Source organism: Epinephelus moara, chromosome 20, assembly GCF_006386435.1.
Source record: "Epinephelus moara isolate mb chromosome 20, YSFRI_EMoa_1.0, whole genome shotgun sequence".
NCBI classification, from domain to species: domain Eukaryota; kingdom Metazoa; phylum Chordata; class Actinopteri; order Perciformes; family Serranidae; genus Epinephelus; species Epinephelus moara.
The window spans coordinates 19,871,113-19,896,555 of record NC_065525.1 but is presented as its reverse complement, the minus strand read 5'-3'; the positions used below and the strand labels follow the sequence as shown (position 1 = coordinate 19,896,555).

At 41.3% G+C, this 25,443-nt stretch overlaps 1 protein-coding gene across 1 annotated transcript in view; it reads right to left on the bottom strand.

Annotated features, from left to right (window-relative positions):
* The window catches only part of furinb (furin (paired basic amino acid cleaving enzyme) b), a 103,079-nt gene that overhangs the window by 10,349 nt on the left and 67,287 nt on the right, over nt 1–25,443 (bottom strand). Inside the window, exons 7-11 of the mRNA XM_050072175.1 lie at nt 14,907–14,995; nt 11,372–11,544; nt 6,402–6,614; nt 1,821–1,921; nt 51–154 (exon numbers count right to left, since the gene is read on the bottom strand). Coding sequence (XP_049928132.1) covers nt 51–154; nt 1,821–1,921; nt 6,402–6,614; nt 11,372–11,544; nt 14,907–14,995 — 680 coding nt within the window. The remainder of the gene's footprint in view (nt 1–50; nt 155–1,820; nt 1,922–6,401; nt 6,615–11,371; nt 11,545–14,906; nt 14,996–25,443) is intronic.

Sequence of the window (25,443 nt, the reverse complement as noted above, 5' to 3'; positions counted from 1 at the left end):
TGACAGCATGTAACACCATCTGTGCTTGACTTGAAGCAACCAGCCTTTACCTCTGCGTCCCACTCCGTTGGTCCTCCAGTCTCCGGCGCTGAGGTGTCCGGGCTGGGATGTTCTCACTACCAGGTGCTGCATGTCCCTCCAGGTCAGGTTCATACTACACAGACACAGGAAGGTAAGCAGAGTAACCGCACTGACTTTCTGTCATATAACAGCGGAAGGTATTAACTTCCTACATTATGCACATTATGAGAAAAGCCAGGTCTCGCTGACCTCCGCTGTGTGACAATACGACAGAGGAAAGGTGAGGAGCTGTGGGATATGGGAAAGGTCAGGAGTCTGAGTCATCTGAAATATGATCCACCTGAGCCTTTACAGTGAGGACAGCCATACTTCTGAAGTGTTATACTGAGACGTAAAGGACAGCCTTGAGGGATATGTCAGTCAACCATAACAAAGGTATGAGCTCACATTATGGTTTTAACACCGGTGTAAAACACCAGTATTAAAGGTACATCATAACCCATTGTGCTGAAAGGTCAGGGAACACAGTAAAACAGTGGATACAACACTGTGGAGGACTGTGTCTAGACCTCGCTGTAATGATAGTTTCTAATGAGGTCTGGGATTGGGGGATGAGGTCACCTTCCACACACCTTCCAATAAAAACGTTTTAAAAAAAAAAAAAAAAATACATATATATAGATTTATTAAGAGGCACATCAGGGAAGCATTCAGAGGAAAAGCCTTTAAGTCACCAATGAGGAAAAAGACTGTCTGTGGGTTAAGATAATCAAACCATGAATCACACTGCTTACTGAGTGCAACACCACAGCAGTCAGAAATAGAAACACGAAATTGCACTGTTGCGCATCACCTCTGCTGCTCTCTGCATCAGCATTCACATCTCACATCCTCTCATGTGTTATTAATGGACAAGATTCCCCCCCCCCCGATCCACTCAATGTCACCTCAGCCAAGAGCGAAGGGGAAAAAATAATAAAATAATAAAACACCAGAAAGCCCAAACACACTGCCTATTAAATGATTCCATCTCTGTGAATTCCAGTGTGGTCCCAGTCTGATAAACTAGCAGCCCTGTTATTACTGCTGCCTGTCAGCAGGGTGGTGTTAAATGTGAGAGATAGTCTACACCGTGCAAACTTCAGGTCTGTCAGTCAGTGCCCTTCTCTTGTGATATCAGAGGTGACAGTACAGAGATAAACCTAGGACGCAGAGTATGTATACCTGAGCTGAAGCCTAGACTGGGAGGTAACACCGGCTTTGATTTTGACACCTGTCAGCTAAACGCTAATGTGGAAATGAAGAGAATTATGCAGAATGGGGGACGGCTGACTGATAAGAGAACTTAACACACCGCGAGATATGAGTGAAGATACCACCATAATGGAGAACACATTAGAGCTACTGACAGAAACTTGGATTCTGACACCTGGAGTCCTGAGTGAGCGATAATGAGAGACATTCTCCAGTTAAAATCTTCACTGCCTGGCCCTACAGGTATTCAGATGTCTGTGTGGGCTGCAGCTGCTGATTTGTCTGGCTAATTAACTGATTATCAAAAGCTTAATTTGCTGAGGAAAGGAATTTCTAGGCTGGGATTTAGGCCAACACCAACTCCCAGACGCAAGTGCGCGCGAGCACACACACACGCGCCTCCTACGAGTGTGCAGCGGAGCATAACAAATGAAGTTTACAATAAAATTTAATCTAAAAAGTGTTTACTGTAAAAGCGTAATGGCTACAAGGGTGACTATAAAAATAGTCCTGTTAGAGGAGGAGGTTGTGTCGCTCTCACTCACTTGGCCTCCAGAGCGAGAGCGATGATCCCAGCAGCCAGTGGGGCCGAAGCAGATGTCCCTGTGTGCGAGTCTGTGCATTTTTGCCTCAGGTCTGTGGTCACCTTGGAGACAGGGGAAGGGAGAGAAGTGCACAGAAATACAGAAGGTTAGACACAGTTAATATGACACATTGAGTTTCCCACTTCAGCATGAGTGAAGTTCACGGCGAGAGAGGTTAGACAGGGGAGGGCTGAGGACAATGGGAGCTCTGCCTGCAGCAAGCCGCGGCAGGAGGGAAGAGGAGGAGGAGGAGGAGGAGGAGAGAACGAGCAGGTAGGTTCAGTCTCAGGTCTGTGGATCCGTGCCAGAGGGTCGCAGCCGGGGCAGCGAATGTCAGCCAAATCAGCGCAGTTAGGTCGGGTGGAGGTGAGACAAAGTATGTTAGCACTCCAGGTACACCCCTGCTCTCAGTCTCTGCCAATGCCAGAAAGCTAATGAGGCCTGTCTGGGTTGCGATGGGGACACGTCGGAAATGACAAGAAGCCAGAGGGCAAGGCGAGCTGTGAAGGTCAGGGACACATTCTTGGTTTGCAACTTTTGGCCTGACAGATTGTGGCACTAATGGCCATTATCTGTGGAAAGAAATCTACGTGTCAGAGGAGTAAACAAAGGGAGGTATCTGCACAGGCCAACTGTTGGATATCAGGACTGGATGAAACAACACTGAAACACAGTCATATTTCATTAATTGTTTTTGGATCGCAGTCATTGACTTAGTGATTAGTCATTTCTCGAGGAAAAAAAAAGTCCAAATATTTGCTGGTTCCAGCTTCTGCAATGTGAGGATCTTCAGCTTTTCTCTGTTTTCTTTCTTTGTAAACTGAATATTTTTGGGTTTTAGACTGTGTGACAAAAATCACAAACACAGTTCAAAGAAATTCTGTGTGAATCACAAAGATCTGGAGTTTAAAATCTCGTGTTTTGCTACCTAAGATCAGCTAATCCATCTTACTTCTGTGCTGGTTTTTCAAAGCAACATTGGATTGGATCACCCTGATCCAGATGCACACTGTCAAGACGACTAAATCCAGATAACCAGTGCTCTAAATGGGACTACATATCACAATGTAGGCTTCTAGCTGTAGAGCAGAAAGAACAGCTAGTGTGGGGTCATTAAAAGAGAGATGGCTGATGTAATAGTTAGAAACTGCTTTTGACTGTGTGAATGTAATTAATATAAAATGGTACGTGAAGGTTAAAATTAAAGTAATAATCTTGAAGAGATTCATATAAATAAATGTCTGTTATGTCACTGTCTATCACTGAAAGAGGTAGCACAATGGCTCACTGATGAAAGCATTTGCTGTATTAATAACTGAGTGTGTGTGGCGACATTCACACACACAGAAACATACATTCATGCTGTGGTAACCCTTCCTTCTCGTCAGCTGCAGGGCTCATAAAATGAGCTGATATAAATAAAATCATTAGCGTGGTTTTCAAACACACTACAATTACAGCTAATCGCCGTAAGTGCTGCCAAAGGAAATCATTATTTATAATTATTTTTTTTACTGTACCAAAATGCTCTTTAGGCAGCCTAATAATGACTTTTTGTACTTTATCGCTGTGACGATTAAACAAATCAAGTGCAAAATATACATAAATGTTTATGTATTTGACCAACCAGGATAATCCTGATGTTTTTGGATCAAAGGTATCTCAATCCTACTAAAAAATTTTGAACACATACTGAGGGTTTAATCCAGATCAAAACTGTTAGTCCAGGAAATCTAGCTCATTTTGGACCCAAAAATCAGACTAATTGTAAGAGATTGTAAGAACCTCAATGTTGAGTATATGCAGGATTCATCACTGGGATCAAGATCAATCATTGGAAGGAATGTTACTGAAGCTCTCCCATAGCAATGAGATTAGCCTAATAGAATTTGCTAATGCTAGCAAACTAGTTTGTGTCAGTAGGCGATAAAGTAGTTCTGGTTTTGGGCCAAAAATTTAGAAAAGAGTTGGTAACTTAAAATGTCCAGATTGAGTTTCTGGAGAGATCAAGAGTGGTTTCCTGCCAACAACGTGAATAGATTTTGCAGGTGTTAGCTACTTCTCATACACAGTGCATAGCCAAACAAGGGTTGAAGCCCAAAGTGTAACCCTGGTCCGAAACACTTGTTTATAGTTACAAAAAGAGGTAGTGTGAATTAATAAAGAAGCCGAGTTTGGGCTACAGTTAGGCCTACTTCAAAATGTGAAGTAATTTTGGTTTTGGACAAAATTGTTAACTGTTAGCCTAAATTGTCTACCTGTTATGATGGTTCAGAAATATAGTCTCTAGCCTACATAAATAAGTAGCCTAATCAGTTCAGTGTAGCTTATTTGAGTTGAATTTTTGCCCACTTGGCTAGGTTTCCCACTTTGATTCAGTTTGTTATTTTCCCCTATGATACTCGCTGTTCAGGGATGCTATTTGCTATTGTGTATAGCCAAATTGGTGCAAAGTGCATTCTGCATTGTGTTGTCTGCTATTGGTGAATGTGTGTCTGTCAGCTCTGTCTGGTTTTTCGGCTAAACGTGCTGTGTGCGAGTTAATTGTTGCACTGCCTGCAATTGTTAGCCTATCTTTACCAACAATGTCTAATCTTACCAACAATATCTCGCAAACAATCTGGAAATTTACCAGCACAAAATGTTATCACCACATTATCGTCTGTGATTTATTCTATATGTTATCACCACATTATCGTCTGTGATTTATTCTATATTTGGAATGTTGTCTGCGGAGGTGGGGGTCATAGCCTGACATATTTTACACAGCTCATTTGCATATTTAAATTCATTTCCAAAGAAACTTGTAATACAAAAAATTTTACTTTTCATGTATACTTTTATTGTGTTAAGTTTTACTGTGATAAGAGTTAAGGGAAAAATAAGCCTATTGGGGTGTATTTTCAGCCATATTTTAATGAGTTTTGAGCTCATTTGCATATTCAAATTCATTTTCAAAAAAACTTGTAATACAAAAAATGTTACTTTTCATGTTTACTTTAATTCTGGAAAGTTTCATTGTNAAACTTGTAATACAAAAAATGTTACTTTTCATGTTTACTTTCATTCTGGAAAGTTTCATTGTGATAGGAGTAAAAGAAAAAAATAAGCCCATTTGGGTGTATTGTTGTACGGCCATATTGGCACACATCTAGGATTGATGAGAATTAAACATATTTCCGCAACTAGGATTTCTTAGGACTTTTAGTATGTTGTTCTGGACACCTCATAGAAATGATGTAGGGTGAAAAAAAATCTCTTACAATTAGTCTGTCGTAAAAGGCTATTTTGCCTGGACTATGTGACTAGATTACATATTCTAATCAGATTTCCAAATCCTTTTTTTCTTTTGAACAAACTATTTTCAATATTAGATTCAATCTGAAATCTGATCAGTTGACTTCTGAACAACTGATCCCTAGGAGACACATAGAGACAGACAACCATTCACACTCACATTCACACCTACGGGCAATTTAGAGTCACCAATTAACCTGCATGTCTTTGGACTGTGGGAGGAAGCTGGAGACACCGGAGAGAACCCATGGTAACACGGGGAGAACATGGAAACTCCACACAGAAAGGCTCCCTCCTGGGATTGAACCAGGAACCCTCTTGCTTTGAGGCGACAGTGCTAACCACCGTGCTGTCCCCCTAGGGACATGTGATGGGCAATTTTTTTTTTTACTATATTCTGACATTTTATACTAAGGCTAGAATAACAATAATGAAAAAATAGTCAGTTGCAGCCCAACACTGATTATATTTTTACATTTGCAGACAAGCTATAAACCTAGCATCTTCTAAACACCCCGTAAAATATACCCAGTGCCTCAAGAGATGTAAGATGACCAAATCTATCCACTAAATGAGCTACTTGTGAGTCCACATTTGAAAGCTTGATCCTGGTCTGCTTGTAATAAACAGTCTAGACACCAATGTACCAAACACAAGATCGAACAAAGTGAACATAAATCCTAGTTTTGGATAAATGACAGCTGTATGAACTCACTGACACAACAAATGACAGCTTCTGACTGCTAAAGCAACAATACAGCAGCTGCCATAAATTTTAAAATGACTTCAATTTCATCCATTTGATGAGTTGTGTTTGCTCGCCTGCAGCGTGCCTCTGGTGTATTTTGGAGGGAATGGTAGATTTATGGTTGTTTTATGTGATTCTGTGTCCCTGAGGCGAGCCTTTCTTCAGTTGACAAGCAGCTTGAAGGAAGCATGTGGCATCTCTCAGTGTTTGTTAGCTTTGCTCACTGTATGTTACACATCATTCACTCTGATTTTGACAGTCCGATGCCTGCTTTTGATTTGCCAGAGACGACATTAATGTGCATGTACACTCCAAAAGGGTTCATCGTGGATGCGTCGACTTTTGGCTGACTGAACAGGCCAATGCAAAGTATGAGGTGCATGTTTATTTTTGCGATGCTGACATTTACAGTGCGCTAGAGATTCAAAGTACAAAAACAATCCTACATGAAATCTAAGATGTTCAAAGTGTGAGTGTGTGTGTGTATGTACACCCACTATCTGTTTCTCCCCCGGGTTTCCAGAGCTGAAGGTGGTAGCGAGGGTGGAGGAGCAGGGCTCGCTGTACCACGGCACGTTGCCGGACTGCGTGGTGCTGCTGATGGAGAGGGTGTAAATGCTGTTGGTGTAGCCGTCACAGTTGCAGCTGTCTTGCTCCCTGCCGCCGTTACCCGAGGCCCACACAAAGATGGAGCCTTGTCCGCCACGTCCCTGTGATATATAGAAACACATATACATTCATAAAGAAACGCACGGAATGGGTTTAGAGAAAGAGGCTAACAAGCGCTGGTTGAAGTGTGAAAAATTGCCTTTGACAAAGACGTTTGTCTCACTGCTTAAACGCCTTGTCACTTATGTGCTTTCGCTCAGAAGCAGTGAACCGCTGTAGGCACAACTCTTATTAATACATCATAATGTCAGGCGACTTATTGCGGCAGAACATCAGATAACAAACAGAAGAAATGTAATTACAAAATCTACTCAAGCTGAATATAATTTAAGGGCATGATAAATGACAACATGATATCTGGCAGCGAGACTATACGCTCCTAAAGTACACATGCTGTATGAGACGGGCATTTAGTTCAGCTGGGCCATGACGTGCCAACAGACGGCTTGAAGCATTTCAGTAACAAAGGGTGTCGTTTGTCAACTCAGGAGCATTGCTAAGATTAGATTGCTACTTTTGTTCCAAGACACACAAATCCTTTTTTATGCATTTGTCTCCAGCTGATTAGATTACTGCAACTCTTTAATCGCTGAAATGCCCCAGAAATCAATGGACCGCCTTCAGCTTGTACAATGTACAGCTGCCAGGCGTGTTCACGAGTTGTAGGAAATGTTTGCACATTTTCTTCAGTTTTTTTGGCCTCCCTGCACAAGTTACCTATGACCTTTAGAATTGATTTTAAAGTTTGAGTGCTTATTTTATGAGGCACTGGTTGGTCTCAACCCTTCCTACACCGTCAACCTCCTTTCTCTCAGTACATATCTGATAGAAGCCTGCAGAAGTCTGCAGACCTGCTGTTGTCCCCAGGGTTCGGGCTGGAGGCAAAGGGCAAAAAGGGATTGCAGTCAGCTCTGAAATAGCCTCCGGGTGAAGAGCAACCTCAGTGTCCCTTTTGTTAAAGCCATACAGACACATTTTTTAAAGTGGCTTTTAATTAGATTTACTTTTCCTGTCATGTTTAATTAAGCCTTTCTTCCTCCTCTAAACAATATATTTAGCAAGTACTTTTTCTTCTTTGTTAGACCTTATTATCTCTCAGCCTTTGATTTTTTTCTTCTGTGAAGTGCTTTTTAAGTGTTTTTTCTTAAAGTGCTAAATAAATAAAGGTATCATTATCATCACAATTTACTGACAAACCCTCATTTCTATTCAGCGTTAATCACACCCTGTCATTCAAAAGTTAATTAAACAATAAAAATAAAACCTTTTATAAGAGTGTGAAAGCAGCAACCTCAACACGGACGTTCAGCATGGAGCTGAAAGATTAAAACTCCTCTTTGTCCACATGCAGTTTGAACCAAGTGGGCGAATAAAATATTCTTTTCAGAGAACAAAACAATAAACCGAGAAATACATATGGTGAACAAACAGATCAAAGGAAGTGAAGGGACCTCTCTTAAATCCGACATATAGAGAGCAGGAATAATGAAACAGTTGTCGGCAAGCAAGACATTAATAAGGTGGGAGAACGCAGTCCTGCACTGTTTCTTCCTCCCTCCCTCTCGGTCACCCGCAGATGCACAAAACTACAAAAAAGTAACATTAAAAAAAAAAAACGATTGATGGAGAAAGCTGCAGGAATCTTTCGCTACTCTGGCTGTTAAAGATCGCGATTGTCTGTTCTGCTCTCTGGCCTGGCTGCTAAAAAAATAAAAGTCCTGTCACATAATCAGTTCCACCATTTTGGCTTCGCAATCCCGACAAATACAAAGACACAGTAATCTTTGCCTCCTTATCACAGTTGTTGCAACACTGTTTATTCTGGCTCGGTTAATCACATTTTGAGCGTGTAAGTGTACAAAGGGACCTCAATTTCACCTGAACACAGACTTCAAATGAGCTTAAGTTTTTTAAATAGGATTATCCATTTAGTTTTCCTAATGGATTCCTACATCTCCGTCTCACAAATTACCACAAATTTGAGGGAAATTTTCCCTCATGCCGAGTGTGTGTGATGCTGTCTGAATCCCACCGTATCATAACACAAGAGTCTTGAAGCTGCAGCTAATACTCCTAAACCTTCCAGCCCAATTTATGACCCGACGCTGCCTTTGCTGCAGGTTACAGAGGCCAGACGATAACACTTCAGTGCCAGGGGTTATCTCACTGCCAACAGAACACACGCTGAACCAGAAAGGTCCTGTTGTGCTGCTGTCAGGCAATTTCTCCTCACTAACACACCGTGATATGTGGAGCATTTCATATTTTGGGATGTGGCATATGAATCATTCTTTTCCACAGAAAATATGCAGTTTCATTCATTTATACGCCAATTACTGCGGTCTTTGAATCCAACTATTGTTCTGTATCAGTGAGTGCTGCTCTGATTCTTCCCCCTCCCATCTCACATTTATCATTAGGCCGCTCCGCTGACGCCTTTTGATGCAGCATGCTGACACATGAGAAATGATGACATTAGGCTAAGATAATATGTCATACTTTTTAATGTCTTACTCTACCCAACCCTAAAAGGCTAGTCAGAGGGCAATTAACAGACTCACCTTGAGTTTGTCCTTTCCTACAGTATACCCCAGAGAGAGATACGCCACAGAAATCACTCCATATGTTGCTTAAAAGGAATAAATTCACTTCAAGTATTTGCTTACTTGCTGAGGTTTAGATAAGAAGAGCAATAGCATCTATATGGTAAACATTAGCTAGCAGCTGTTTGGCTTAGCTTAGCATAAAGACTGGAAACATGTAGCTCTGTCTTAAGTTATGAAATCCACCTACCAACATCTGTGAAGCTCCATAACTCATGTTACAGCTTGTTTGTTTAATCTGTACATAAACTAACTTGTAAAAATTTTCCATTTTTCTAAGGAGTTATGAGTCAGACTATTTCTTGGCTGGGACCAGTTATCAGGCTACCATCAGGAAGATACTGGTGAGTGTGCGTCCCAATCGATTTGTGTTTTCCCCAAACTGAACCTGAGCCCAAACATATCCCTAACTCCAAGCTAGAGCTGGCGCATTATAAGATTTTCACTAAATGAGTGCCAAGACCAAGAGTTTTAATGATAGCGCGCATACTGCGATATCTATAGAAAATTTAAAAAAGAAAGAAAGAAAAAAAAGGAATATTAATGCTATCAGTCATTCACGTTAAACTTTTTTGGCAAATGGATGACACAAAAAACAACTGCAGGGAGATGGAGAGAGAGTCTGTACCATAAATGTACAAACTCGTCAATTAAGAGCAATTACTCTAAAAGGTCCCAAATTGTGAGAAGTCAGATTTCCATGTCTTTTTAAAAGTAAAGCATGTACAGGTGCTATATAAATACTATGAAAGTACTGAAATGCTAAATCCACAGAGAAATGCACACAATTCATATTCAGAAACTGTGCCTTTAAACCAGGATTTCAGAAGTCAGGATTTCTGTGAATTTGTGATGTCACAAGTACACTCTAGAAACATTTCAAACAGAAACATCTGAAACGGGTCCTTTTGTATTTCCTGTTTGAATGTTTTGCAGTGAATCTGAATGAACTCAGCTGACACAAAGCAAACATGGACCCAAGCTGTTGCTTAGTGATGTAATTCCAGTGTAACGGCCCATTGAGATAGAAAAACTGAGCATTTCAGACAGAAGGTGATTACAGGTATCGGCATGAGTATGATTTCAGGCAGACAGTATGAGAAAAAATAATGTTTTTTTAAACATTAAAGCATGTAAAATGTTCTGGTAGAAAGCCAAAACACAAGTATGAACCTGAATATGAGCACAATATGGGACCTTTAATGGATAGTGGAAAGGAAACCAGATGGTGCTGGAGGGGAAGACAAAGCAAGACTGGGAAGAAACGGATACTATTTAAAAGGTGCTGGATTATTTACATGATATTATTATATGTGTATAATTAACATGATATCAATATTTAATTTATAAATATCATGGTTATTACCAATACTGGTATAACGTGCACCCCTAGACCCAAACTGTCATTTTCTGCTATGCTTAACTCTGTGGTTCTCAAACTTTTTCTGTCATTCCCCTTTTCAGAGGCCAGAAAATGTTCACGCCCCCCACCATTTTGAAGTTTAGAGAAATTAAGGGCAGCATGACAGCATCAGCAAACTCTTTTTTGTTTATTTTCCCTAAATAAATCACATCATTCAACTTTGTTTCACTCCATATTTTTACCCTGGACATCCACACCCCACCTGCAGTGGTTTTATGCCCCCCTAGCGTGGCATGCCCCACTGTTTTAAAACAACTACCTTTACCCCAAGCAGTCACCTCTGTGATGCCCAACCATAATTCATCCTGTGCCCTAACCCTGCTGTGGAGGGCAATGGTCTGGGAAACACTGTCTGAATAAGAAAGTGTCTTCAACACTTGAATGGCAAACAAAATAATGTTGTTATTACACTTTTGGTTTTGCGCAGATTAGAGAAGCAAGATATAATATGTAAATAGGTGAGCATTAGAGGTGCTAGTAGGCAGAATTTGTTACATCTGGACAGATCCAGGCTATATGTTTCATCCTACTGTCAGTTTCAGCTCAGCTAATAATCTGCTGGCTTCAGCTTCATATTTGCCATTGACATGAGCGTGGTATCGATCTTCTCATCTATTTCTCTGCAAGAAAAGGAAGGGAATAGCGTATTTCCCAAAAGTGCAAACCTATGTCAAACCTTTAAAGAGCTGATGTGAGTTTGATGGTGATGTGAGAAGAAAGAAACAGAGACGATATTAGTAGATTAAAAGTCCGAGCGTCTGCTCTGACTGACCTTGGTGATTCCCTGGAGGAAAGCCTCCTTGGCCAGCTTGGCAGGGCCGTCCAGTGACTTGCCATCGTCCTCTGGGCCCCAGCTGGCACTATAAATGTGGATGTGCTGCGGGTTGAGGCTCAGGGAGTGAGCCTCCACCACGTCTGTCACCTCCCCATCCAACATGCGAACTCCTGTGAAAGGAACAGGCAATGCAGTGCAGATTAGGTTACCAGACTAGAGACGTGAAAAGTGGCGAGGAGAGAGTGACAGAATGACAGATGGTAAAGAGAAAGTGAGCGTAAGAATTTTAGCTTCAGATGGGTGGGGAGGTGTCAAATCCTGAGGAAAAAAAAACAGTGTGAGATGACAAAAAGAGAAAACTTGTCATGAAAAGACTGAAAGAAATCGGTCGAACCGAAAATTCCCATTTTATCTTCTGCCACAAAAACACAAAACAAAACAAAAACAGAAAAACAGGAGAAACAAAAGACTTCACAGGAAAAACCAAAAGACTTCACAGAGTTCCAGTTTTAATGAGTTAGTGTACAAAGCTTTCACCCACAGATGCTGCTCCGATGGATACTACATTATTTTACCATCGCATAAACAAATACCCAGCTGGTTGTTAAACCAAGAAAGGCCGCCTCCTGACCCCAGCAAAACACAAAGAAAAGACAAGTAGACAAAGCTAACAGACTGCAGGAGAGAGAAAGCTGCATATACGCACGGATATAAATGAGCTGAGAGTTTACAGAGCCTGCTGTGTCCACAGGGTAGCACTGAATGTCACCTTTCATCATACCTGAACGCAACCCTGTCTGAGCCTTTGAAGTGAGCAGCCTCAGATCACTCCTCGCAACATTAATGGCTGTAGAGAGGCGTAAAAATGAACCACCCTCAAATGAGGTCCATTACTGGGAGAGGAAGACCCAGACCTCAAGAGCCACAGAGCGACTGACGACGTCCACATTAAGACTTCAATAATCTATTCTAGACAACCTGCCTGGCCCTGGAGGCACAAACACATGCCAGAAGGGATGTAGCCAAAGCAGTAATTACTCTGTTGGCGTGGGGATTCAGCATAACGCAAGTTTGAATATTGAGCAGCCTGAAAAAAAGAAAAAAAACAAAAAAAAAAACATACTTAACTGAACTAAGCATGTGTCATAAAGAACAATGTTTGCTCGGTTGATCATTATGCACGGCCTGTATTGCAGCGGTAATGATAATCACTGTCGTAACAATTCTCATCAACTTCCTGCAGCTCAACGCTTCCTTATTAAGACACTGCTGTGTGAGTTCCCTGCAACCCCAGCAAGTTAGAGGTAGCAGGTAAGACTGCAGCTATGTGTGTGTGTGTGTGTGTGGGGGGGGGGGGGGGGATGGGTAAAGTAGGTGGAAGGAAACAGAGTGAGCCAAGTGGGGTCAATTACAGGTTCTAAACACTAAACACTAATCATTGCACAGTAAGGATACACACATGTAGGCTTCTCCCATGAACCTGACTGCTTGCGTGCACACACAAACAAACACGCACACACACACCACTGGTATTTGGGAGCAAATCACAGCTGTTTATAAACAATCCACTGACCCCTTGACGTGAACAGATTCACAGAGGAGTAATTTACGAGAACGGGGCCAACGCACGGCACCGTCGGGAGACGAATGGTAATGAAGACAAAGAAGGAGAGTTATGAGTAACATCTGTGAACGGGACTGCTCAGGGCTTGGCGGGCTCCGCTGAGTCTTGTTGGCTGCCATCATGTCACTGATAGATTGTTTGGTGACAAAAGTTACTAAGAGCCTCCTTGGAATTCTTTATCAAGTGCGACCATTATTAGGTGACAAAAAAAAACAACCTTTCAGACTAAATTTGCGATCAAAGGTTTGATTTAAATGAACCACTTTAAAGTAAAACCTTCTCTCTTAATGTATATCTGCACATGCTGACAGCTTTATTACTGTTCAAACAACAGCCTGTCCTAAGAGTCTTATTTTGACCAGTGTTTTAAGTAGGTGATTTACACGGTGATGTGAGAAGACGTCCGCTGGGTTGTGAAGTCAGTTTTCTTGGCATCAACATAATGCTAAATTTAGGCATCACGAAAGACCCAACAAAACACTTAAAAAATTGAACTTGCTTTTTCTCTAATAGGCGGAAGAAAGAATGGAGTTTCAGGCCACCTGCCAAATTAAGGTAGAGTGAGTTATTATATTTGCATAAAAAAAGATTGTCAAAAACTTGAATCTGAAATCTACATGTCTCTGCATTGTTCTAGTAGCCTTAAAGGGGACTTATTATTCTCATTTCCAGAACATGTTTACATGCTTTAATGGTCAAAAACACTTCATTTTTTTCCTCATACTGTCTGTGCTGGAACATTCACCCTGTGTTTGACACGCTTTTAGCACCTGTCTATTTAAGCCCCCCTCTCAAAAAAGCCCAGTCTGCTCTGATTGTTCAGCGCTTCCAGGTCTTCTGTATCTCGGCACCTCTGCACCGTCATTGCGGCGAGGAATGACGGTAACCGAGAATAACGAGAATAAAGTCACAAGCTTCTAAACACAGCCGGACGTGTTCCAGCAGGAATATGATCTGAAATCAAGCAGACATTTAACAACACTGGCAACCAAGATTACATGTTTCCCTGACGCTAGCATGTAGCCACAGTACATTAGCAGGGTACTTCCAGCTGGGGAACAACTGTAATGGAGAATAATGGAACTCTCTACCATGAAAAATCACTAATAAAAGCTTTTTAACACAAACTAATTTGTTCCAGCAGGAATATGATCAGCAACTGAGTTTACATGTTTCCTGGACATTAGCATGTAGCTTAATTTAGCGTAGGCTATGCTATGTAAACACTTGCAGCAGTGTGCCTGGAGCAGATGACAATATAAAGATGTCAGAGAAAAGAAAAAGCATTTGGAAACAGAGTGTTCTGAACACTAGGTAACCTGAGGTTTTTGCACACAGGGACGACTTTTACATATATTAGCATAATTTCAAACTCTGGCCATTTTAATATGAGCATGCTTCATTGTAACACTATATATAAGACACAAAAAACAGAAAAGCACAATAGGTCCCCTTAAATAAAGCCCCTGTCGACTCATTTCCAGAGGAAAACCTGCAGAAGGCAGAAGCTTTTCTTCTCAGTATCAACAGATCAGACAATTCCCTGCGAGCTCTCGTCTGTCTCTGCAGCACACTTTCACTCGTGCAGCTGAACAACAGGGGGTCAATCAGTGGATAAAAGACAGTCAATGGTCCAGAAAAAAAAGAGAAAAGAAAAACATTATGGATAACAACTTTAAAATCTATTACTGGGCCTACAACTAAATGTGAAGACAGTCACAGTTCTTTAGGTGAAGAGCTAAATGGAGCCTAGCTGAAACAAATTCACTTCTACGTTAATTAGTTTGAATGTGAACACTACTGTGCATATTATTTCTAATTAAAACACTATTAAACTCATTTAAATTAATATTATTTCTAATTAAACACTGTTCCCAATTAAAAACCCCGGTTGTGTGCTTCACTCACCTCCAATTTTAGCATTATAGGCCACACCTACACCACACACACCGTTGTTGGCTGCCGCTGCAACTTCTCCTGCGCATCGAGTTCCATGTCTGGGAAGAGACAAAGTCACAGAGGAAGGAGGAAGATTACAAAACCCCCCAACAATTTACACATCAAGCAGGAGCGTCACAATAACTCAACCAAATACTGACAGCGAAAAAAAGCAGCAATTGTTTGTAACTTCCTGAACCGAGCTGGGCCTTTAAACATTACTGTAGCTGAAGTGTTGCTAAAAATACTCCACAGTCAAAAGAAAAAGCATAAACCCAGTGGCCCTTTTGTGACTGCGGCAGACTTGTGTCACAGTCGTATAACAATAAGTGCCACAGAGCCTGATACGCCTTACTGTGTGAAAAGGCTATTTATTAGAGCAGTTTTAGAATTCAAGACTTCTTATAACAACGCAGAGAGCGACGACCTTCATGGTGAACATTACTTGCAATTAGAAGTATCGAGGACAAGGTAGATTTCTTTCACACACAACACAATAAGCACCAACAAGCATTTTCAAGTGTAAAAACTTCACTGCTTTGTACCTGTGCTCTATCAAAGTTGGAGTACTGCAATCATGCGCACAAACGAAAAGTGTAGTGCGTGTAGAGCAAGTGAATTTCTCACTTGATGATTAGATGGCAAAAAATGTTTGGCTTTTGTGTTTTTTTCCAACGACTCCCATTTGCATTTTAATGTTTAAAGGCCTTGAAAACATGTTTTTTTAATCAGTGTCTTACAATGAGCGATGGAGACCTTCAATTACACACTATGTTCTGCCACAGTCTGAAGAGTTTGGGTTGTTTCATAAGAGAGATTTCCATATTTTGTTTCCATTTTTTAAAAGAAAAAAAAGGTGATGCTCGGTACGTCCGTGCTCCAATCAGGGTTTAGCAACATTTGAATCAGAATCTGATGACAGCTGTGGGGTTGTTTGCCAGCACTGTCAGTCAAATCTGATCAAACACACCTACACAGTCCTGATGAAACAGATTCGCTGAGGTTTTAAGACGAGTGTTAAACTCTCAATATATACTAACTAGGGACTTTACAGGTCCAGTGTGTAGGATTTAAGGAGATATACTGGCAAATATATGGAATATAATAAAATGTTTTCTTTAGTGTATAATCACCTGAAAATAAGAATTTTTGTTTTTGTTAACTTAAAATGAGCTGTTTATATCAACAGAGGGAGCGGGCCCTTGTCTATGGAGATCACCATGTTGCATCACCATTTTTCTACAGTAGCCCAGAAGAGACAAACCAAACAATGACTCTTGACAGGGCCATTTGTGTGTTTGCATTGGCCACCATAAGCCCCTTTTACACTGCCAGATTTTCCGCGAATGTTGGGCTGTTTTGCCGGCAAGCTGTGAGTGTTTAGACACACAGAGCCGGATTGGCAAGCTGATACGAACTGCCTAATGTTCTGCCTCGTTGGGTAGTCATATGGGCGGAACCCTTTTAGTTTAAAAAGACCGAGGCGACCTTCCGCAACGGGAGGGGCTGTTGAAGACTTGTGGGAGGAGCTGTTGATGACACCGCACGTGTAACCCACTGGCGGTGGATAACCAGGAAACAGCTGATAGCAGGAATTAGCGAGCAGCTAGTAGCAAGAGGGAAACGCAAACCTGACAGACACTGTAAAGATGAGCAACTGAGGAGACAAGGAAATGCGCGCCCTCCTTGTCCTCGTAAATGAAGAAGCCATTAGCCGTCAGATGACAGGAACGGTGAAGAACGGACCGACTTACGAGAGAATCGCCAAAAGACTGACCAGCCGTGGCTTCCCTCCCGCATCACTGTTAACGTTACACGCTGAGCCACACGTTTTGTTACTTGCTCACGCCCCCCATTGTCCCAAAAAGGCGCATTCTGTATACACAAAAGAAGGCATGTGGCATTTTGCCGCACTCCCCAATTTTGTTTTTATACTGCCAATGCTTAACGAAGACTGACTGGGCTTTCCTGCAAATTTGCACAATTCCTGTTTAAAAAGGGCTATAGTTAGCAGCCTTTCCACATCAAGCAGTGTTGGAAAATCACTTACATTTTAACGCAAAACTGATTTATTCAGCATTTTTACCGGTTTAAATCAGCGGGTCAATTTGTTTTGGAAAAGAGGACATCTCTGTTGATAATTCAGCTCCCAGTAAAAACCTCCTGAATCTCTGGATCAAAATTTAGGTGAGCACACATGAAGCTATCAGAGAAAACAGGTGAGCACAGATTAGCAGGACAGGGCGGCACATTGATGGAGTGGTTAACATTGTCGCCTCTTGGATCGAACCCAGGGTGGGGGAGCCCTTCTGGGCGGAGTACGCATGTTCTCTCTGTGTCAGCGTGGGTTTTCTCTGGGTACTCCGGTTTCCTCCCACAGTCCAAAGACATGCAGGTTAATTGCAGATTATAAATTGCCCGTAGGTGTGAATGTGAGCGTGAATGGTTGTCTGTCTCTATGTGTCAGCCCTGTGATAGTCTGGCAACCTGTCCAGGGTGTAGCCCGCCACTCTCCCAATGTCAGCTGGGATAGGCTCCAGCCCCCCCCCGTGACCTCCAACAGGATAAGCAGTTAAGAAAAATGAATGAAAAATTAGCAGGTGCTTGGCTAACAGGCTGTCTGCTACGTGCCGCACAGAGTAAGAGATAGACTGATTTGTAACATTAACTAACTCTATTCAGTGTTTTTACTAGTTTTAATCACCTGATCTGTTTGTTTTGAGGAGGAAGAACCTCTGCGGAAAATTCGATCCTCTGTAAAAACCTAAGAATTCTAACCAGAAGAAGTTTTAGCTGTTTGCAATCTGCGGTTCTTACCGCTAGATACCACTAAATCCCTCTAGATCTTCAACATTGTTCCTTGAACCTTGATTGTTGCTTATTTTGTGGCAAATTTTCAATGTTATCAAAAAATGCTTTGATTGAAAACCAAGAAGAAGAAAATATATTTTTCTAGGAAATTTTCTGAAGGACAAATGTTCTATACTACATCACAGCGTGTACAGAGTTTGTACCATTGAGTGCAATAGTGAATACTGAGAATATACTGTACTTTCACAATTCTCCTTAAACACAACCACTTCAGAGAGCTCCTCTTTTCACCTCCACTCAATTTCTGGAGAAAAAAACCATATTGGAAATCTTTTCACCTGGTGCACAGCCTACAGGGTTACAGGATCAAGGCGCTTCTAATCAAAAGCAACTGAAGTGAAACCAGAGGACAAACACAAAGACCTGTCTGAAACTAACTTTACCTTGACACTGTCCATCCAAATGAGATATGAGACGTTATCAATGTGCATGAATTATTCACCAAGTCTCTCATTAATACATTCAACCAGTCTTGAGTTTCAGAGAGCAGACAGATTCCCTATAGAGCTTTGTCTTGATGTTTCATACACCAGCACTTCACAAACAAAAAAGCCCCCCCAAAAAATGTGCTTTATCAACCCCAGATTCTGTCTTTCAGAAGACAATGAAAAGCCTGAATTGAAACCTTTCCAGCTTTACATCATTTCAGGCGAAAAAGGAAAAAAAGGTAATCGTTAGTGAAATGGATTTAATTTGTTTCATTGACTTCAGGGATTGAATCAGTGTGATCAGACTGCGAATGGATGAAGCAGAATGAGCGCTTGGCATTTAACACAGGTCATTAAGATTGTCTCCTGATTACAGTGCAGATATCTGATTAGGAGGTGTACAGTTTCACACCCATCTCTGGGACGTGCTGTGTGAATGTTATCAGAACAAAGCTAATTACAGCCGCAGAATTGTTTTGGAAGAGCCGAAAAAAAAAAATTACTTCCTTTTTGATCTCCCAACCTCCCCCGATGATGAGGCAGAGGACAAAGTCGTTTCACAGGGTCAGAGCACCGCTACGCCTCCAGCTGGGATCCTGATTAGACTCTGTGTAGCTCTGTGATACATTACCCACCCACTAATTCGCAGTTTTGTTCACTCTAAAACATTTTAGCAGAGGATTGCTGCTGTCTTCTTTTCTTCCCAAATATCTGTCTCTTTTTTTACTAGCTCAGGATTAACAACGTCAAAGAGCAAAATGCACAACAACAGCAACAACAACAACAACAACAACAGAGAAGACGATGAGGAATAAACAGTGTTGCCTCCTAACAAATCATTTCTTACATGACCCGCGCTGTCAACAACTACAAGCATTAAAGTGATTTTTAAACAAGTAATCAACGAGCCTGACAGGTCTTATTTTTCACTGACGGATATGCCCTTACACAAGGACTTTGGCACAACATATGGCAGGGTGTAATACATCACAAATGCAATTAAATTATTATCATTGCTATCAAGAGGTTAAACTACATTGTTTTACTGCTAACTAGCTTGTATAAATGGCAGCAGTTGATGGAGAGTTGACGGCTCCCTCGTGAACAATATATGTACTCGGGGGTTAAAATGGGACTTATTACCCGGGGAGGTCATTTTTTAGCAGTGTTTTGCAGCAGCTGCAGTTTTTGTGAAAAATGTGGCTTCAAACATCGTAATGACCTAATGAGCGCGAGGGAATTGTTACAATTCACATGCACCAATCAGTGCGTTTGTGTGATTATCAAAGAAATATCAAGTGTATGAAAAAAGCTTGAGGCGTAGTCTGTTATTCAGCTTCCGGGCATGTTGATCTCTGTACAGCAGGACATCTCTGTCTGCATGTGAAGTGGCAAGCAGACTTTCGAGTGAGGATCTATTGTTTAATCAGAGCGCTAAAGAGCCACGGACCTGCCCACTCATTACATGTTAGCTCACCGCTGTGTGCCTGACAATGTCTGACTGACTGGCTCTACAAGCTCGTCTACACAAGTCAATCATATCATTGTGTGCTGAAACACTACGGAGTGTGTGCTGAATGGTGACTGTCAGTCATTTCACGCCAGAAAGAAGAAGAAAAAAAAAAAGAAGTGTACGAGTGACTAGCTTGTAAGTAGTATTCTTTTCCTTCACTACAAAAATATGAGTGAGAAGACTGTTTAATGACAGTGAGAAAGCCGGGCATGGGTGCGACTCAGGGCAGAGCACAATATCACCGACTACATTTTTATATTTTAATGAGCCTGCTTAACATAAAACATAAAAGCAAAAGTAAAAGAGATCTATATTTGAAGACATACAAGACACTAAGTGCTCCCTCTGTAATTTAATGTAGCAGAGGGTCACTGCTTGCACACCAGCCTCCATTTTAATGCTTGGAGATCCAGTGCAGGTTCAAATTTATGGGCTACTTTTCTTGGAGACGATACCTAAATGATACAGAGAACTTCAGGTTTGCACTTGTTTGTTTTAGTATAAGGCTCATTTAGATTTAAAAGCAATTTGCATGTCACAGTTTCTCTTGCAGTGCTGTTAATTTTCTGGTGGTGGGATGCTACTGAGTAAACACAGAGGGATAAAAAAAAATTCAAATGGGAATAAATTCTTTCACTATCCTTTTAATACACAGCCCAGGGAGTCTGCGACCATCCACACTGGCCAAAAACACACATCGTCAGCACTGTGGCCGGCCAGATGGCTTGCTCTAAAATACTACATGCTTGCAATGTTGCAGCAGGCATTTGCCGTTGAATTGCGCTGCAAATAGCAGCTTCAAAAATGTCAACTCTGACTTTTGTTTAAAAACAAACAAAAAAGCTTGGCTCGCAGCTTTGCCTTTTGAAACAAAGATGTTTGTGTGTGTCTGGGAAATAAATTTAGCCTTTTTTAATGTCTGATTAGTGATGCTGTGATTCAACCAACCAGTCACAGCTCAATCTGAAAACAAAGCGGTGCGTTATCTTTAAAATTCAAATAAAAAAAAACACCATGGTTAATATTTGATGTGATGTCTGCAATGCCTTTAGCTGTAACTTCCGGCATGCACAGGTTTGTTTCATCCAGAGCATCATAAAAAAAAGGCTTTTGTGCTCCAGACAGCACATATCCTCACACCAAGGAGCTGTGGCCATGGATGTGATGCCAGGCAGGGGATTCAGCCAGGATGGGCAGAGCCAACACAGAGCCAGAGGCCTGGGAAGACGAATATAGAGAGGCTGTATATACCAAGATGCAGCTGTTTTGAATACTATACACATGTGTGTGTGTGTGTGTGTGTATGTGTGTGTGTGTACAAATGAGTGATTGGCCTGGATTGAATTCAGCTAAACCAGCCAGACAGCTTAATATATCCAGGGAGGCTCAGACGTTCCAGAGCACACAAAAGAGTTTGAGGCGAAGCCACAATTCTATCTGTCAAATATCCATGAAATGAAATGATTTCCGAGACACTTTACTGAATGCCTCCATTCTATATCCATTTAAAATAAGATTGGTAGTGGTGTCAGACGCAACGACTCCCGGGGTCACGCGTTAAGTGTAGTTTGAAAAGTGAAAGTTTACACGAGAGATGTGAGGGAAAACAACAAAACACTTTAGAAAACAGTGCGGCCTCATCTCGGAGAAATACAATCACGGTAAATAAATCATTAGCGTGTGCGAGCCGGAGGACGACAATAGCTCCACGCTTTGTCCACAAGACCAGCTGTGGAGAAAGGACCCAACAAAGCTTACAGATAAAAGGCCTCTGAACTAGAGAGGCTCTATTCACACAGCCAATGTGACCTCCCTTATCTTATCAGGGGGAGCAAAGGGACAGAATGAGGTAATGCTTTTATCTTTCCTCCTCAGGACAAGGCACCATATTTGGTCAAGTCATTGCCCCGCCATTTACTGGAGAATGTAGACAAGTCACCCAACACAATCTGTCCAGACATGATGCTATGTAACAACAGAGATGATATACTGTACAGAACAGTTTATTAGTGTGCAGTCTGCAGACACACCAAGCAACTACAGTGTATACTGTACACTGCATCATCTTATTGAAGGTTACACTTAACCCGAATTCTGACCTAATACTAAAGTCACCTTTAAAGGAACACTTTACCCGCTGAATGAACTTTTGTGTATCAATTACTCACCATGCGTTACCTTAAATTTGTGAAGAAAACTTTTCTTTCCCTGCATGCCTGCACAGTGAACCAAGAATGAAGAATGTTCATCTTTTTGGATTCTTCATTCACCGTGGAGATACTAATGTTGTGAGCAGCTTGACACAATTTGACATTACACTTAAATACAGACAATAAACAGAGTATATTGGTCCTCTTCAAGGTTATTTAGGGTGAATTAAGAAGATTAGAAATGTGTCATGAGACATTCAGTTATTCTCACATCTGCCAATGATTATTGAATTCATTAATCTTTATTTTTTATTTACTTCTCTATTTTCAGATTTAAGTATTGTTAATTGTCTTTTACTCAGTCTGTCTCAGCACTGTCCTGTGTCTAATTATGCAACTGTATACAACCTCTTAAGTCCATGTACCTTATTTCTACAGATCTATATTGCCATATGATGTATCCCATTTGATGCTGTTGCTGATGCATTTGGTGCTGTTGTTTTTTCTGTTTAAAAAAAAAACAAAACAGTAGAAATGACTGGATATATAGTTAATGCAAAGGATAAACAGGCGTTCTGCTGTAGATACATGCGGCATAGGTTTTGATTTTTTAGATCAGTGTCGGATTTCACTGGTCGATTTCTCCACGGCAGCACGAGACGGATGTTTTGTAATAAACATGCTTTAATTATATTCCCCACAATAACTGTGTTTACATTCTTTCATTCACTTTGTGATGTGAGAGACGATGGGAAGGTTTCGCCTTGTCTCATTACTGAATATGAGACTATTTCCGAGCAGTCGCAATATTTACGTTCTTTCACTCACTGTGACAGAGAGCTGGGTGTTTGAAAAGGAGCAGATAACGCAGTCTTTCTTCACATTTCTCATTTTGTCCTTACTCACAACAATCTGTCCCGGTGTCGCAAACGTGGAGGAACAACACAAGCAAACCTTGACGAGCAATCACAGCTCTTTCTGCCTCCATGTGGTATCTCTGCAGGCGCAGCGGCCCCCGTTGTGTAGTTAAATTTTTAAAAGAAGGCTCATGTCAGATATGGTATAGCTTTCACTGTAGCTACATGCTTAACCTCTAGACACAAAGCTATAAATCTATCTTAAAGGGTTGCTCCAGTGATTTAGTATTGCTTTTCCATGAAGTCAGGAAGCTCACAAGAGACGGATAAAAAGAAAAGTCAAAATCAAACAGCAGATGCCGAAGCAACCTTACTTTTACTCCCTATTGTGGGTAAAACTCCCAACACCTACCTTTCCCATAATGCAACCTGACAGCCTCTTTCATTAGACTCTCCCTGCCTCCAAAATGCCCACTTCTTTCAAACTCCACACCTCTGGTTTAATACGCAAGATCTCTATTAAAAAGTTTCACTTTTTGAAAGCTCCTCTAGAGCCATAAAAACTTTTCTAACAGGCTGAGCAGTGCTTGCGATGAATTAACTGATAACGTTAGTGGAGTGCCCCCTAAATGAGTGGCCCCAAATGATTCACCGAAATTCTCACGTTCTGCAGGCATTACTGGGTGCCGATGAGCGAGAAAGGCACATTATTTCTCCATGCTGACACGGCATACTTTCACATACAGCACCTGAAACAGAAAGACTACATTCAAGCACTGAGCATTTTTGTTTACAGATGGTAGACAAATATGATGACACACACATACTCATGTACTGTTTGGCTTGTGTTGTATAGAGCATGTGTGTTAAATTTGCATCACCAAGTGTGACTGATGTCTAACCCATGCTCGGCTTAACGGTAGGATCTGAGTCTTGGCATGGCTCTGTTGGTTTATATCTGTTTTTAGAGGGACTCAATTGGGTCCGTTCATTGGAGCTGCCAAACGGATTAGGCTATTTTCTGCTCAGCTCGGCTGAGCTGTGGCCTCAGGCAGGTTTGTTCAAATGGTTACACTGGAGTGTGAAGTGGAGATCTCTTCATTGTGTGGTCAAACACAGAGGTGCTGTCTCCAGACTTGTACTGAAGATAATCAGTTTGTTAAAAATTCAGATTTTAATGCCTTGGGTTTGAGAAAACATTACATTACGGTGGAAACAGACAACTTTCCCTCACTAGGGTTTCAAAGTGGTATTAATGTTTGTGCTGCTGTTGCAAAGACAACCGGATTGCTCTCCATTTTCCCCACAGCCTAGTGACTACCACAGTTTCCACAGTTACTTTGGCTGTTCCACCGTCTGCCTTTTCAGCTACTGGGCAAAGGAAATAAAATGAACGTACATTAGCTGCTGTTACATGGACAATAATTCTTCAATCTGATTGAAATTAATTTGGTTAGAGATTCCAACTGAACAGTTTCCGGGGACACTAAATAAAGTGATCTGATAAAATGTGTTTACATGCCCCGAGCCTTTATTAAGAATGTGCCTTGTGAAAAATGGTTCTGCCCACTGTGAAGCATCTAATCAGTCAGAAACATAAAAGAAGAAGAATATAATTTTTCCCCAAACTTACTGAGTAAATTCAATTTATTCAACACATAAAATATAGAAGGAGAGAAAGTGGTTGCACCTATTAATACTATTTAGTAGACAGTAATAGTCAGTGTAACCTAGGTTATTTTCTGTAGCTACAAATAACAGATATCACCTAAACACCTCATATGCAGACTTTCAGTGCAGGATACAATTTACTGATGTTCCCTAAATGTGTCTTATGTCCAGTGACTCCACATAGAGTGTGCCAGGGCTGACGTCAAAACCTGGAAGTTTAGCATAGCGCTAGTTCCCGGAAGAGAAAGTGAATGTGATTTTTGCATTGCGTTTTGGATTATGTCAGAAAATAAGCTCTGTGGCTAACACAAGTTTATGATACTTACAGGTTTTGTTCAGCAAGATAATCTTCACATATGAACACCTTTCATACCGCATTTGAAGCTTAAATACGATCGCCATAAGTAAAAAGCTAACGTTAGGCTTTAAAGGGCCAGTGTGTAATATTTGGCATGGTTTATTGTCAAATCTGAATCTGAATCTGAATATTCTACCCATTAATATGTTTATATAAGTGTATAATCGCTATAAAATAAAATTTGTTTGGTTTTCGTAGCCTTATAATTATGCTTTTATATATATATATATAGCAAGGGCCTTGCTTTAGAGCGGTCGCCTTCTTGCGCCGCCATGTATGTACGGCAGACCGAGCGGACAATCCAGCCAGCCAGAGAACGCGTTTCGCGGGTATAAATAAACCAACGAAGACAGCGGAAGGAAGGAAGGAAGAAGGAGGAGGAAACAGCAGAGAGTGTTAGTAGTTTGTAGATAGAGAGTAGTCAAAAGTTTTTTTAGTTATAAAGTTTGCGAATGGACCACACTTACCACGCAACAGGAGAGAATGAACCCGAACCGTCATCTGCGAGGAAAAGAAGACGCAACTTCACTCCTTGTGATGCACTCTCTGTGGCACTTTTCCTCCTGATGATATATCTCCCCAGCGATGGCAGCACTGAATCCCATTCTGTGCAGCCAAATGGGAGCGGAGGATTCAGCCTCTCTTCTCGCCCGCTCAGC